The 15361-nt window shown below is 44.5% G+C and overlaps 1 protein-coding gene across 9 annotated transcripts in view; it reads left to right on the top strand.

Moving 5' to 3' along the window:
• STXBP5L (syntaxin binding protein 5 like) overlaps positions 1 to 15361 on the top strand; it is a 779311-nt gene that overhangs the window by 472981 nt on the left and 290969 nt on the right. For all 9 annotated transcript variants that reach the window (XM_029578338.1, XM_029578339.1, XM_029578335.1 and 6 more), the window contains one exon: positions 5900 to 5940. In XM_029578338.1, coding sequence (XP_029434198.1) covers positions 5900 to 5940 — 41 coding nt within the window. The remainder of the gene's footprint in view (positions 1 to 5899; positions 5941 to 15361) is intronic.

Here is a 15361-nt window from a genome sequence, read left to right as displayed (position 1 = left end):
CTGGGGGTCCAGCAGCGGTCCGGAATGGTCTCCTGCAATTGAATCGTGTTGTCTTCAGCCGGCGCCATTCTGCGCCGCCATTTTTCAAAATGGCTGTGCAAAATGGCGGCGGCCATAGACCAACACGATTCGACTGCAGGAGGTCGTTCCGGACCCCCGCTGGACTTTTGGCAAGTCTTGTGGGGGTTAGAAGGCCCCCCCCAAGCTGGCCAAAAGTCCCTGGGGGTCCTGCGGGGGTCCGGGAGCGATTTCCTGCCGCGAATCGTTTTCCGTACGGAAAATGGCGCCGGCAGGAGATCGACTGCAGGAGGTCGTTCAGCGGGGGGTCCAGACCCCGGCTGCAGTCGATCTCCTGCCGGCGCCATTTTCCGTACGGAAAACGATTCGCGGCAGGAAATCGCTCCCGGACCCCCGCAGGACCCCCAGGGACTTTTGGCCAGCTTGGGGGGGGCCTTCTAACCCCCACAAGACTTGCCAAAAGTCCAGCGGGGGTCCGGAACGACCTCCTGCAGTCGAATCGTGTTGGTCTATGGCCGCCGCCATTTTGCAAAATGGCGGCGCAGAATGGCACCGGCTGAAGACAACACGATTCAATTGCAGGAGGCCGTTCCGGACCGCCGCTAGACCCCCAGGTAATTTAAGGCATCTGGGGGGGGTTCGGGAGGGTGGGGGATTTAATTTAAAGGGTCGGGGGTGGGTTTTAGGGAGTTTTAGTGTGCCGGTTTTCCTGCCCTCCCCCTTCCCCGATTTACGATTTTTTGACGATAAATCGGGGGAATTGGTATTGTATCGTGGCCCTAACGATTTTTGATGATTTAAAATATATCGGACGATATTTTAAATCGTCAAAAAACGATTCACATCCCTAGCAAGAGTACATTTAAGTGCAATTTCTGCTTACCATAACAAGATAGCAGATGCACCAATCTCCACACCACCTCTTATCAGCAGGTTTATGAGAGGTTTAACTCAATTCAAACCACCAATTGGCCTCCAGTCACAGAATGGGATCTGAATTTGGTATTGACAAGGCTCATGCGTTCTCCTTTCGAACCCATAGATTCCTGTAATCTAAAATTTCTCACATGGAAAACTATCTTCCTCATAGCCATTACATCAGCTAGAAGGGTTAGTGAGTTACAAGCACTTGTCACGTATCACCCTACACGAAATTCCTACATGACAGAGTGGTTCTCTAAACACATCCAAAATTCCTCCCCAAGGTAGTTACGGAATTCCACTTGAACCAATCCATAGTTTTACCCACATTCTTCCCAAGGCCTCATTCTCACCAAGGAAAACGGGCCTTACATTCCTTGGACTGTAAGCGTGCACTGTCTTTTTATTTAAACCGCACTGCAGTCCACAGGAAATCCAATCAACTCTTTGTTTCCTCTGATCCAAACAAACCGGGTAAAGCAGTGGGAAAACATACTCTATCCAACTGGCTAGCAGATTGCATACAGTTTTGCTATGAAAAAGCAGGCCTTCCTCTCCAAGGGCGAGTAAAAGCACATTCAGTAAGAGCAATGTCAACATCAGTAGCACACTATCGCTCAGTTCCAATCCTTGACATTTGTAAAGCAGCAACATGGAGTTCTCTTCACACCTTTGCAGCTCATTACTGTTTGAACAAAGAAGGACGACAAGATTCAGCCTACGGACAATCTGTCTTAAAGAACTTGTTTCCAGTTTAATCCCAACTCCTTCCACATCCAACCTGCTGTAATCTTCGGCTGACTCATTTTCAACAACAGTGCTTCAGTGTTACTTCACTACAAAATGACTCCGCCTCTAGCTTGCTAGTCACTCATATGTGAGGACTAGCATCCTGCTTGTCCTGGGATAAAGCAAAATTGCTTACCTTGTAATAGGTGTTATCTCAGGACAGCAGGATGTAGTCCTCACAGATCCCACCCGCCTCCCTGCGGAGTTGGGTATGTTACCTTTTATTATTTTAGTTTTTGCTAAAGCTTATTGCTACATATGAGACTAGAGTGAGACCCCTGTGGTAGAGAATATCATGGCATGCTGGGCATGCTCAGTGGCCTCACAGTGCCAGTCAAAAGTTTCTAGAAACTTTGACAGAAGTTTTTCCCGCACTAGGGCTCCGTTAGTGACGTCACCCATATGTGAGGACTACATCCTGCTGTCCTGGGATAACACCTATTACAGGTTAACGATTTTGCTTTTTCACTCAACGCACAATAAAGCTCTGGAATTTTTTGGCAGAGGATGTGGTTAGTGCAGTTAGTGTAGCTGGGTTCAAAAAAGGTTTGGATAAGTTCTTGGAGGAGAAGTCCATTAATGGCTATTAATCAATTTTACTTAGGGAATAGCCACTGCTATTAATTGCATCAGTAGCATGGGTTCTTCTTAGTGTTTGGGTAATTGCCAGGCTCTTGTGGCCTGGTTTTGGCCTCTGTTGGAAACAGGATGCTGGGCTTGATGGACCCTTGGTCTGACACAGCATGGCAAGTTCTTATGTTCTTAATAATCTTACTAAAGAGTGCTGGTTGCAGGAGGACTATTTGGACTTTTGCAAGATGGCCAAAGGCTATTTCATACTGTGTACCTGCTGTAATTTGGAGTCATTTCAAGGATGGAATGACATTGACAAAGATTGAGTATTCAGTCAGTCTGTGCAGGTAAGGATATTGAATGTAGAATGAACCCTTGAAGGCAGCATGAAATGCAAAGTGGCAGAAAAATCCTAAGGCACTGTGAAGGGAAAACAAAGCAGAAAAGGTGGCAGGAAAAACTCCAAGGCACCGTTAAAGGGATAAAGCAACACCGCATCAGCACACCAAGGCACCATGAGAGGTACAAAGCAGTACCCCACAATTTCAAGAGCACCCCAGGGTGCAGAGCTTAGGGTATGACAACAAGGCAGAGTGACAGCAAGACCTTCAAGGTGAAAGGTCTCTGGGTATGGTAGTAGTGCTGAGAAGAAGAAAGACTCTTAAGATGTAGGATCAGGGAATATAGCAGCTAGAGATGTGAATCGGAACTGGTATCGGTTCGGATTCCAGTTCCGATTCACTTCGTGAAATTTTTATCTTGTAGTCCGGGTTTTTTTTTTTATCGGTTGCGCCCGAGCCGATAACCAAAAAATACAGCCGACTCTTTAAAATGAGTTTGTTAGTATCCCCCCACCCTCTGGACCCCCCCCCCCCAAAAAAATAATTTTTAAAACCTGGTGGTCCAGTGAGGGTCCCGGGAGCATTCTCCCGTGCTCGGGCCGTCGGCTGCCAGTAAACAAAATGGCGCCAATGGCCCTTTGCCCTTAGCATGTGACAGGGTATCTGTGCCATTGGCCGGTCCCTGTCACATGGTAGGAGCAATGGGTGGCTGGCGCCATCTTTAAAAATGGAGCGGGCCATCCAGTGCACCTACCATGTGACAGGGGCCGACCAATGGCACCGATAGCCCCTGTCACATGGAACGGAGGCAGGCTGCTCGGCGCGCACAGGCTGCTGATTTGGGCAGCCTTGCACGTGCCGACCCGGATTTTAATGGATACACGCGGCTAAGTGCGTATTTATTGAAATCCTGCATACTCTTGTTCGCGCCTGGTGCGCGAACAAAAGTACGCGTGTGCGCAAATTTATAAAATCTACCCTGATGTGTGTGTGTATGTATATGTGTGTGTGTGTGTGTGTGTGTGTATATATATATATATATATATATATATATATATATATATATATATATAATTGTCTGTCTTCAGTATCAGATTTCCACGGTAATTTGAATTACAGGATCCCTGAGGAATATTTCACATACATCATGTACACATCTTTCTTCTGTTGTATGATTTCTCTGCTTTTCCCTTGTGCGCATGATGTTACTAGCACTTTGCTCATACACAGGAGAATTCATGCTGTCATGCTGAATTATGTTTGTGTCTTTTCTGAGATGCATTTATTCCTGTACTTTTTTCTCCAGTCAGAGCAAGAGGAAGTATCCTGTGTGACTTTTTGGTAATATCGTGTGCCCTTCCAGATTCTCACTGAGGTTCTAGTGATCTGTACTTGTGAAGATTGGAGATAATGGGATAAACTCAGGGGATGCCTAGTGGCTAAAGGACAAGGATGAAGAAAAGGGTTAACCCATGTTAATTGGGATGACCTTCACGAAGTAGTAGTTAAAACACCATAGGGAATAAAATTAATTATATAAAATAAAAACAAACTTGTTGGTCAGACTGGATGGACCAATTGGGTCTCTTTCTGCCATCACTTACTGTTTTACTATGTGTTAGAACAAGAATAGAGTTGGAGTGGGAAGAGAAACTTGTATTTTTCTTCTTAATATTATTTTTTTGGGAACAAAACACCCCAGTGTAAATAAGAAAACATGGTGGGAGAACTAGATTGGGATCCTAGAGGTATACATCAAAAGAATAAGGTGTAGAACCAGAAAAGAGGTGGGGTGGGAGGAGAAATTTTATTTCTATTTTATTTTGAGGACAAAACTCCCCAGTGTAACCAAGAAGGAAGGGTGGAAAAACTAGGCTGGATAAACTAGAGATGCCCAACAAAACAATAGGGCTATGCATTTGTTTGAAACAAAAATAGAAAATGGGACAAATGTGCCCATTTTTGTTTTGTATCAAATGAAATTAATTTAACCTTCCAAAAATGAAAATTTTCATTCTCATTTGTTTTCGGCAGAGTATTGCAAATAGTGTGTGCACTGTTTGCAAGTAGTTTGCATTATTTGCAATACTTTATAAAAACAAAAAACAAATGAGAATGAAAAAACAAAAAAAAAAAATTAAAACTTCCAAAAATGAAAAACACACAAAAAAAAAGAAAAGGTTTTATGAAGTGAATCTTAAGACCCGCACGCACACACATGAATGCAGCAATTTTATAACATATGGGTGTGTGTTATAAAAATGGCTGTATGCACGTACATGTGCGCATCATTTTATATTGATGTGCAAATGCCGCCTTAAGCGCGCAAGTTGGAAGAATTTTAGTAGTTAATGCTGCTGACAGAATAGCCCTTTTTCCCAGTTCACCCCAGTAAAGGAGAGAATTTCCTAATAATCCCTCTAGCTAACTTGCATCCCTTGTACCCTAATAGCCTTCACCCTTAAAACCTTGCTGATTTAGCCTATATTTTTTTGTTACATGACTTACATGCCATCCATAGCAGAAGTAAAGTTACACGGTAGGGGACCCCAGCATATGCTTGTGTATGTAAATACTTACGTGCTGACTTCATTTTACAGACTTGGATTGCCCATGACCCGTCTATGCCCCACCCAACCTCTCCCACACCCCACGCTTTTTTGATTTTTAAGATTTGTGCGCATAGTGGGAGATATGCGCATACCCGCGCAGGTTCTAAAATTTGCATAGCGTGCGCCATGCCGAGTCACGCTTATATCTCCTGGCTTCAGCGTGAGTTACGGGTTTTAAAAATCAACCAGTATGTGTATAAATGTACTTTTGAAAATTGCTATGATATGAGCTACTCTGATGCTTTTAAGAATAGATTAATGGGATCATGTAAAAAGTTAAAATTGGGAGGGAGGTCACTCTGTTTTTTCCAGGTAGGAGCTCTAGAAACTGAAAAGCCCCATGACCATTATTTTAGCATAACACAGTGGAAAAGTAGAAACAAGATTTGTGAGGCTTAATAGTGAGAACATGTTGGAAAATCAGTCCATGGATGTATTGGAATCTTCAAGTAAGGAAAAAAAGAGCTAGGAAGAATGGAGATGACTGATAAAAGTTTGAAATGTAATCTTGATTTTGACTTGTATCAAAATAAGAAAACTAAACCTGATAGACTAATGCAATCTTTCATCAGTATTAACCATAAAACATGCAGTTGAAATAGTATTATTTTAATTAAATGTTAATGTATTTTTTGTTTTACTTAGACATGCAGATGGATCGATAAAGTTTTGGGATGCTTCAGCGAGTAAGTATTTTGTTTTTGGTTTTTTTTAGTATGTTCCTTTTATGTTGAGTTTTTATTTTCTTCAGCAGACAAAATAAGGTTATTTCTCATAATGTGCTAGTAAATTTGAAGATATTTTACGTGATCTAAATTTTATTATATTGTGTATGCTAAACTCTGAATAACTTCAAGCTCCCAGCCAGATTCACTTTAAATCCTTCCACCTGCTAACATGTTTGTAAACAATTCCAATAAGATTTTGAGTTTGCATATATAGGGGTAGATTTTAAGCCGTGCGCGAGCGCGTCCATGTGCAAGGGGGTGCACATTAGTGCAACTTGCGCGTGCCGCCGCCCGCAGCCTTCCCCCGTTCCCTCCCAGGCCGCTCCAATTTAGGATCGGCCAGGAAGGGAACTTCCCTACCCCCTAATCTATCCTTCCTACCCCTTCCCCTAACCTTCCCGCCCCCTAGCCCTAATCTAACCCCCCCCCTAAAATGTATTTCTTACCTCTTACGCCTGCCTTGGGGCAGGCGCAGTTTGCATGCACCGGCACACATTTCCCCGGCACAGCGGTAAATGGCTGTTGTGCCGGGGGCCTCTACACCCTCCCCGCCCCCTCCCCTTTCTCGAAGCCCCGGGACTTACATACGTGGCCGGGACTTTTAAAATAGACCTGGCACGTGTAGGCCTTTTAAAATCTGGGCCATAATGCAGTGTTAATTACTCATTATTAGTACTGTAAATATTATGCTCTTTAGCAGTATATGTAAGTACTATAGTTAAGGTACTAGAAAAAAGTTACAGTAAAAAGAAAAAGATGCGGTGCTGCACCATGCGCAGACGCCGCCGATAATCTGGCACCCTGAACGCCAGGGGGGTGGAAGGAAGACGTGGCCTGCATGCCCACGCGTAACATCGACTGGGCCGATGAAGCGGCCCACGCGTGCCGATGTCTGCCCCAGCCAAAGAGAGCATGCCCGGTCCCAGCCGCGTCATTGGGGGGAACGGAGGGTGGTCTCGTAGAAGGGGGGGGAGGGGCGTGAGGTATCTTGGGGATGGCTCATTGGCCAACTCTGGCCCCGGGCCGTCCCACGCGGTAGGGGCAGCTGTGCGGAGGGAAAGCATCTGGCCGGGGCACAGTGCCCTAGTCCCTTTTGCTTCCTGTCCCTCCTCATGGCTGCCTCGCTTGGGAACTGCTGCCTAACAATTGGTTATTTGCAATTTGGTTATTTGGCAAAAAAAAAAAAAGAGACGGCAGCAAGAGGAAGCAAGGAGTATCCTAGTGGTAAAGGGACAGGCTACGAACAAGGGGAACCAGGGTTCATATCCCGCTGCCTGTTCTTCGAGACCGCGGGCCAATTTCTCCACCTTTGTTCCTTCCAAGGGTGGTAGCCAAGAAGGAGATCCAATGTCCTGTGGCCAGACCTCAACGAGGTAGGTCCTATCTGTATTGGCTCTTCCCGGGGCCCTTTAAGAGTCGCAGCACCTTTAGCTCAGCCATGGCATATGGTCATGGTTGCAGGACTAGAGCTTCGACGTGCCATCCACCCTAATGAGGGGATCCGGGGTGCCCAGTACCACATGGGGAGGAATTTCCAGGTGCTCCACCGGCTGATAACCCCTGGGGGGAGGGGGTGCGGGATGGGGGAAACCCAGGGCAGCCCGAGGAAGAGCCAGATGGAGACCTCAGCCCGACGCCAAACCCCAGTGACCTAGCGAACAGCACAGCTCACTGCGTTCCCATATAGCCCCCAGGCACCAGGATGGAGGACCACAGAGGCAGTCCCTCCACCATGGCCAGCCTGGCTATATCCAGGACCTCTTAGTTTTTACCAGGGAGCCCAACCACATTGGCAGCCAGGTATCCCTCCTGGTACTAGTCGATGGAACTCCAGCTACGCCATGGGAACCAGTGTGCCAGAACCACAAGAGCCCATGACGTCAGTTTCCCCGCTCTCTGCCCTGGTCTACCCTGCACTCGAGAGCTCCAGTACCCCGAACCAACTGGCCCTACAGAGTGTCACAGTTGAGAATCTGGACCATGCCCCAGTGTGCAGCCTGCGGCGCCGCTGACTGCTGCAAGTGAGTCCAGCAGGGTCACATCAGCGCACAGGGCTAGGAATCCCCTGAACATCTGCCAGGGGTTGAGAGGGTGTCCCATCCTCCGGCAGAGGCCATTAAGGCCAAGCCCCCTGTGGAGCATGACAAAAGCGAAAGGAGGCATAAGATAGAGTAGGATGCACTCCTGTCACTCTGACTCCTCGGGCAACAGGAGTGCCTCATCTACATCTTCCCCTAGTTCCCGGGGGTCATCAGTAGCAGAGTGCTTGTGGAGCGCCATTACCATTAATACCAGCCTGCCAGCACTAAACATGACAAAGCAGTTGTAACAGGGCCTTCCGTGTTCATTCTGATGCTGCATACACCATCGCCAGTATGTTGATATTTTTAGCTTGCTGGAAGGGCGTAAGAAGGTGACAGGGTCACACAAGGATCACAAACTGCACAAAAGCTTCTGCGGGTCCTGAGGAACATTAACAACTGGGTGCGATCTTTTGCATGCCTAATATCCTAACATCCTAACATCCTTTGCATGCCTAACATAATCTTTCTGTGGGATCATTTACTAGCTAAAGGACAAGTAAACTTTCAGGAAGTGTCTTGCCCTACCCAGCTTGACCTAGGTATAAACTGTTTCATTTTGGGATTATAAGTGCTGTGGGATCTTTTACATTTACTAGCTAGAGGACCAGTTCCAGGATCTTTTACATTTACTAGCTAGAGGACCAGTTCCAGAAGAGTCCAGATATAGCCAGTTTGGGTGTGGCTCACTCAGTGGCTAGAGGTAGCTAACTTGTGAGCCAGCAGAAACAATACAGACTGTGCACAGCCCAGGAGAAGAGCCAACTGTTTCAGTGCAGATAAGATACTAGTTTTTGGAAATACTGCTCTGTGTTTCATAATCCCTTTTTATTCTAGTATTGTATATTAATCTGTGGTTCCTTGATATTGGTTTGCTTCTGTGTAGAAAACTGCTCTGTGATTTCAAATCCCTTTCTATTATACTAATCAGTTTGGTTTCTTGATTATATTGTATACTGATCTGTTTGGTTTCTTGATATTAGATTATTGTAAAATTCAAAAAACCCACACACAAAAAAAAAATAAATTCCCTGTATCTCTCTAATTATATAGCTGTTATTATAATCTGTTTCTGTGGGATCATTTACTAGCTAAAGGACAAGTAAACTTTCAGAAAGTGTCTTGCCCCCTACCCAGCTTGACCTAGGTATAAACTGTTTAACTCCCTCCCACCCTACCCCTCTGCCCACCCACCCCTAGGTTTGTATTTCTAATGTAGTCATCCTAACTTCATAATAGGCAACCAGATAAATTAGTAAATTGATTATTCCTTAGGTGTACCAATCAAATAACATACCTAAATGAGTGCTATTCAATGCAACTGCTGTGGAGCCTTTATATTGAGGGTAATCATATGGAAACTTAAGGCTTGCCCCTTTTGTTCAAAACTCTCTACCTTGGAAAAGGAGCTGGATGACTTTAAAGCTCAATTACCTTCAATAAAGAGAGTCTCAGCCACGGTACATTATTCAGGAAATAATTTCCACTTACCACTGAATAACCAAAACTCAAGAAAAAAGAGATTTACTGTGGGCTCAGGTAGGATAAGACCTGTAACCCACAGACACCCATTATTGAAAGCTGTGCAGCCCACAACTCTATCCCCCCACTCACACAGGCCATTAAGGAACTTAAAAAGTATTACAGTGGGCTCTGGTAGAATAAGACCTGTGTTCCGTAGACACACACTGTATCAAGTGCAACAAGTACAAAATGCCGTATTGAATTCTGAAGAAGTCCTTGAGAAAAAGATTGAAATGTTATCGGAAAAGAGAGAAAAAACCCAGTGCATACAGAAATTCCAGATCAGAAACCAAAGGAAAAAGCTCACAGTGATGAATGACTCTGTCATCAGAGGCATTAATCTCTTCCCTTGCACAAATGCAAAGAGAAAAGTGGATAACAAAACTCAACTAAATAGGTCACAAAAGGAGTCCAGGAACAGCAGTAACCTGAACAAAGAAAGCTGGAAAGCTATGAGCACAAATGCTCGTAGTTTGGGTAATAAAATCCCAGATCTGCAAGCCCTAATGGTGGAGGTGGACTTGGACGTTGTTGCTGTCACGGAAACGTGGTTTACGGAATCTCATGACTGGGATACGGCAATACCAGGCTATAACTTGTTAAGGAAGGACAGAGAGGATAGGAAAGGGGGAGGAGTGGCTCTTTATGTCAGAAACAATATCCAAGCATCTGAGCTGCAAGGAAGATGGGGCAAAGAAGAAGCACTATGGGCCAACTTAAAAAAAGATGGGGCATCCATTTTTATTGGAGTGGTTTACAGGCCTCCAAACCAAAAGGAAGAGCTGGACAGAGATCTGGTTGAAGACATCCACAGGATAGCAAAGAAAGGAGAAGTGGTGATCGTTGGAGACTTTAATATGCCAGATGTAGACTGGAGAATCCCATCTGCAGAATCTAATAATAGTAGAGAAATAGTAGATGCCCTGCAAGTAGCTTTGTTCAAACAAATGGTAATGGAACCCACGAGAGAAGGAGCTATACTCGACTTAGTGCTCACTAATGGAGATAATGTCTCAGACGTCCAGGTGGGTGCCCACCTCAGCACCAGTGATCATCAAACGGTATGGTTTAATATCACAAAAAGGACACTGAAAAGAAGCACAAAAACCCAAGTTTTGATGTTCAAAAACACAGACTTTGATGAAATGGGGAAGTACCTGGAGGAAGAACTAAAAGGCTGGGAAAACGAGAGAGATGTGGATCAACAGTGGACAAATCTAAAAGGATCAATTACCAAGGCAACTAATCTATATGTTAGAAAAGTAAAGAAAAGCAAAAGAAAAATGAAACCTATCTGGTTCTCAAAGGAGGTGGCTGACAAAATAAAGGCTAAAAGAACAGCGTTCAAGAAATATAAAAGATCCCAAAAGGAGGAGCACAAAGAAGAATATCTGGTAGAACTGAGGGAGACAAAGAAATTAATCAAGATGGCAAAAAGTCAAACGGAAGAGAGGATTGCCAAAGAGGTAAAGAGTGGTAACAAAACATTTTTCAGATACATCAGTGAAAAGAGAAAAGTTCAAAGTGGTATAGTGAAATTGAAAGGTGGAAAGGATCAATGTGTGGAGAGAGACGAAGAAATGGCAGAAATATTAAATGAATACTTCAGTTCTGTGTTCACTAAAGAGAACCCTGGAGAAGGACCGTCACTAGTTAACAAGAAACTGGAGGGGAATGGAGTAGATGTAACTCCATTTACAGTAGAAAATGTATGGGAAGAGCTGGTGAAACTGAAAGTGGACAAAGCCATGGGGCCTGATGAAGTTCATCCCAGAATACTGAGGGAGCTCAGAGATGTGCTGGCGGGTCCGCTGTGTGACCTGTTCAATAGATCCCTAGAAACGGGAGTGGTGCCGAATGATTGGAGGAGAGCGGTGGTGGTCCCACTTCACAAGAGTGGGAACAGAGAAGAGGCTGGTAACTACAGACCGGTTAGCCTCACTTCGGTGGTGGGAAAAGTAATGAAGTCACTGTTGAAAGAGAGAATAGTGAACTATCTACAGTCGGGAGAATTGCTGGACCAGAGGCAGCATGGATTCACCATTGGAAGATCCTGTCAGACAAATCTGATTGACTTTTTTGACTGGGTAACCAAGGAATTGGATCAAGAAGAGCACTCGATGTCATCTACTTGGACTTCAGCAAAGCTTTTGACACTGTCCCGCACAGGAGACTGGTGAATAAAATGAGAAGCTTAGGAGTGAGTGCCGAGGTGGTGGCCTGGATTGCAAACTGGTTGACGGACAGAAGACAATGTGTGATGGTAAATGGAACTCTCTCTGAAGAGAGAGCGATTTTAAGCGGTGTACCGCAGGGATCGGTGTTGGGACCGGTCCTTTTCAATATCTTTGTGAGTGACATTGCGGAAGGGATAGAAGGTAAGGTATGTCTTTTTGCGGATGACACTAAGATCTGCAACAGAGTGGACACGCCAGAAGGAGTGGAGAGAATGAGATGGGATTTAAGGAAGATGGAAGAGTGGTCGAAGATATGGCAGCTGACATTCAATGCCAAGAAGTGCAGAGTCATGCATATGGGGAGTGGAAATCCGAATGAACTGTATTCGATGGGGGCAGAAAGGCTGATGTGCACGGAGCAGGAGAGAGACCTTGGGGTGATGGTGTCTAATGATCTGAAGTCGGCGAAACAATGTGACAAGGCGATAGCTAAAGCCAGAAGAATGCTGGGCTGCATAGAGAGAGGAATATCGAGTAAGAAAAGGGAAGTGATTATCCCCTTGTACAGGTCCTTGGTGAGACCTCACCTGGAGTATTGTGTTCAGTTCTGGAGACCGTATCTCCGAAGAGACAGAGACAAGATGGAGGCGGTCCAGAGAAGGGCGACCAAAAAGGTGGAAGGTCTTCATCAAATGACTTATGAGGAGAGATTGAAGAATCTAAATATGTACACCCTGGAGGAAAGGAGGAGCAGAGGTGATATGATACAGACTTTCAGATACTTGAAAGGTTTTAATGATCCAAAGACAACGACAAACCTTTTCCGTAGGAAAAAAATCAGCAGAACCAGGGGTTACGATTTGAAGCTCCAGGGAGGAAGATTCAGAACCAATGTCAGGAAGTATTTCTTCACGGAGAGGGTGGTGGATGCCTGGAATGCCCTTCCGGAGGAAGTGGTGAAGACCAGAACTGTGAAGGACTTCAAAGGGGCGTGGGATAAACACTGTGGATCCATAAAATCAAGAGGCCGTCAATAAAGAGTGGGTGGCTCGCCAGAATGACGGCTACTGCCTGGAGATAATACCCTTATTCAATAAACATACACATGGTTACTGTGACTCCAACATCGCTCTAAGCTACAACAGCAAGAGGAAATGTGGAAAAAAGGATTCGCACTCACAAAGCGGGGAGTAGCTGGCTTGTTACGGCGGTTACTACCCCAAACCAAATAAGCCTGATACTTCACTTTCAACGCATATCCAGCATAGCTCTCTGCTTCAACGGCAGGGGAGAAGAAAAACTGATACTTCACGCATATCCAGCATAGCTCTCTGCTTCAATGGCAGGGGAGAAGAAAAACTGATACTTCACGCATATCCAGCATAGCTCTCTGCTTCAACGGCAGGGGAGAAGAAAAACTGATACTTCATGCATATCCAGCATAGCTCTCTGCTTCAATGGCAGGGGAGAAGAAAAACAACCAATAAGGGCTGAATAACATAGTCTGGGTAAAACAAATAAGCATGGGTGTAGCTTGCTTATTGCGGCGGTTACTTCCCCTACTACCCCTAACTAATCAAGCTTGATATTTCACTTGGATGCAGCTCCATCACTGCTCTCTACATTAATGGTGGGGGTGGAAGGGAAATAGAACCAAAGAGCTAAGAGAAACAGATAAGTTTCTCTTAGCTCTTTGGTTAGAACCAAAGAGCTAAGAGAAACAGATAAGAGAAACCTAACCAAGCTCAAACAAAAGCTGATGAGCTGGCATTCTTCTTCAGTAAGAAAATCACAAACCTGCTAACACAATTAAAGCCTAATACAGGCACACCAGCCAGCAATTACGCACTCCATAATAAAGACATCTCCCTCCAGTCTCTTGAACTCACCACTTCCTCAGAGATCCAAACACTTCTTAAGAAAATGAAACCCTCATCTCATCCACTAGACCAGATCCCATCTAAACTACTACTGCTAATCCCGGACACCATAACCAAAACCCTAGCGGACATCATAAACTGCTCATTCACCCAGGGTTTCTATCCAGACGACCTCAAACTAGCATCCATTAAACCGCTCCTCAAGAAGCCTAACTTGGACCCCAAAGATCCTAACAACTTCCGTCCAATCTCCAATCTGCCTTTCATTGCCAAGGTGATGGAGAAACTAGTTAACACACAACTATCTGAATACATAGAAGAACACAAAATTCTATTCCCTACTCAATTTGGTTTCAGAAAAGCTTCAAGCACAGAATCCCTTCTAATCTCACTGACTGACTACATTATATTGGGCCTCGACAAAGGACAGGCCTTCCTACTGATTTTATTGGATCTATCGGCAGCTTTCGATACTGTTAACCACGCCATATTACTAAAGCAACTGGCGAACATCGGTATTGCAGGATCAGCACTAACATGGTTCAAGACATTCTTAGAAAACAGAGGTTTCAAAGTTAAAATCCACAACAAAGAATCCCCCAGATACCCATCTTCACAAGGAGTTCCTCAGGGTTCCTCTCTCTCACCAACACTTTTCAACTTATACCTTCTCCCGCTTTGCCAACTGCTAAACAAATTGAACCTAAAACACTTCATATTCGCCGACGATGTCCAGATTGTGATCCCCATCAAAGAATCCATCACTAAAGCTCTAGAACTTTGGGAAAACTGTTTTCAAGAAATTAACGATTTCTTATCCAGCTTAAATCTTATTCTAAACCAATCAAAAAGCGAATTCATGCTAATCTCTCCAGATAATTGCAAAATCACTACAAACCCGCCAGCCAACTTGCAAATCTCAAAAGTAAGAGATTTAGGAGTTTCTATAGACAACCGGCTAAATTTAAAATCGTTTATCAACCAAACAACCAAAGACTGCTTCCACAAACTGCACGTATTAAAAAGAATAAAACCCCTATTTCATTTCCATGATTATAGAACAGTGCTCCAAGCAATAATATTTGCGAAAATTGATTACTGCAACTCTATCCTACTAGGCCTCCCATCATCCCACACTAAACCTCTCCAAATGATACAGAACACGGCAGCAAGAATTCTAACAAACAAAAGGAGAAGAGATCACATTACACCAGTCCTCAAAGACCTTCACTGGTTACCAATCCACTACAGAATAATTCATAAGTCCCTCACCACAATCTACAAAAATATCCATGGACTGGCTCCACTCCATCTACAAATAGCTCTCAAAAAACACTCCTCCAACAGACCCATCAGAGAAGCATATAGAGAATATCTACAAGTACCTCACAACATTACCACCCAGCATATAACATTGAGAGATCGGGCCTTCTCCACAGCAGGTCCCCCACTATGGAACTCAATCCCCTTAGAATTACGACAGGAACCATGTCTTCCAACCTTCAGGAAGAGACTTAAAAGCTGTTCATGAAAGCATTTCCGGACCCTTAATGATTCACTCCATCAAATGCAGCAACACTGAGCATCTTCTATTAAACTGAAACAGATAATACCAACCAATCACTACAAGGTTTTACTTCTTGTTAAACTTTTTATCTCTCCTCTAACTCTAATCCCAGTTAGAATAACCCCTGTTTTATTGTAACTTTTTTCTTCT

This window comes from Rhinatrema bivittatum, chromosome 15 (genome assembly GCF_901001135.1).
Source record: "Rhinatrema bivittatum chromosome 15, aRhiBiv1.1, whole genome shotgun sequence".
Classification (NCBI taxonomy): domain Eukaryota; kingdom Metazoa; phylum Chordata; class Amphibia; order Gymnophiona; family Rhinatrematidae; genus Rhinatrema; species Rhinatrema bivittatum.
This window is presented reverse-complemented; position numbering and strand designations above follow the sequence as displayed.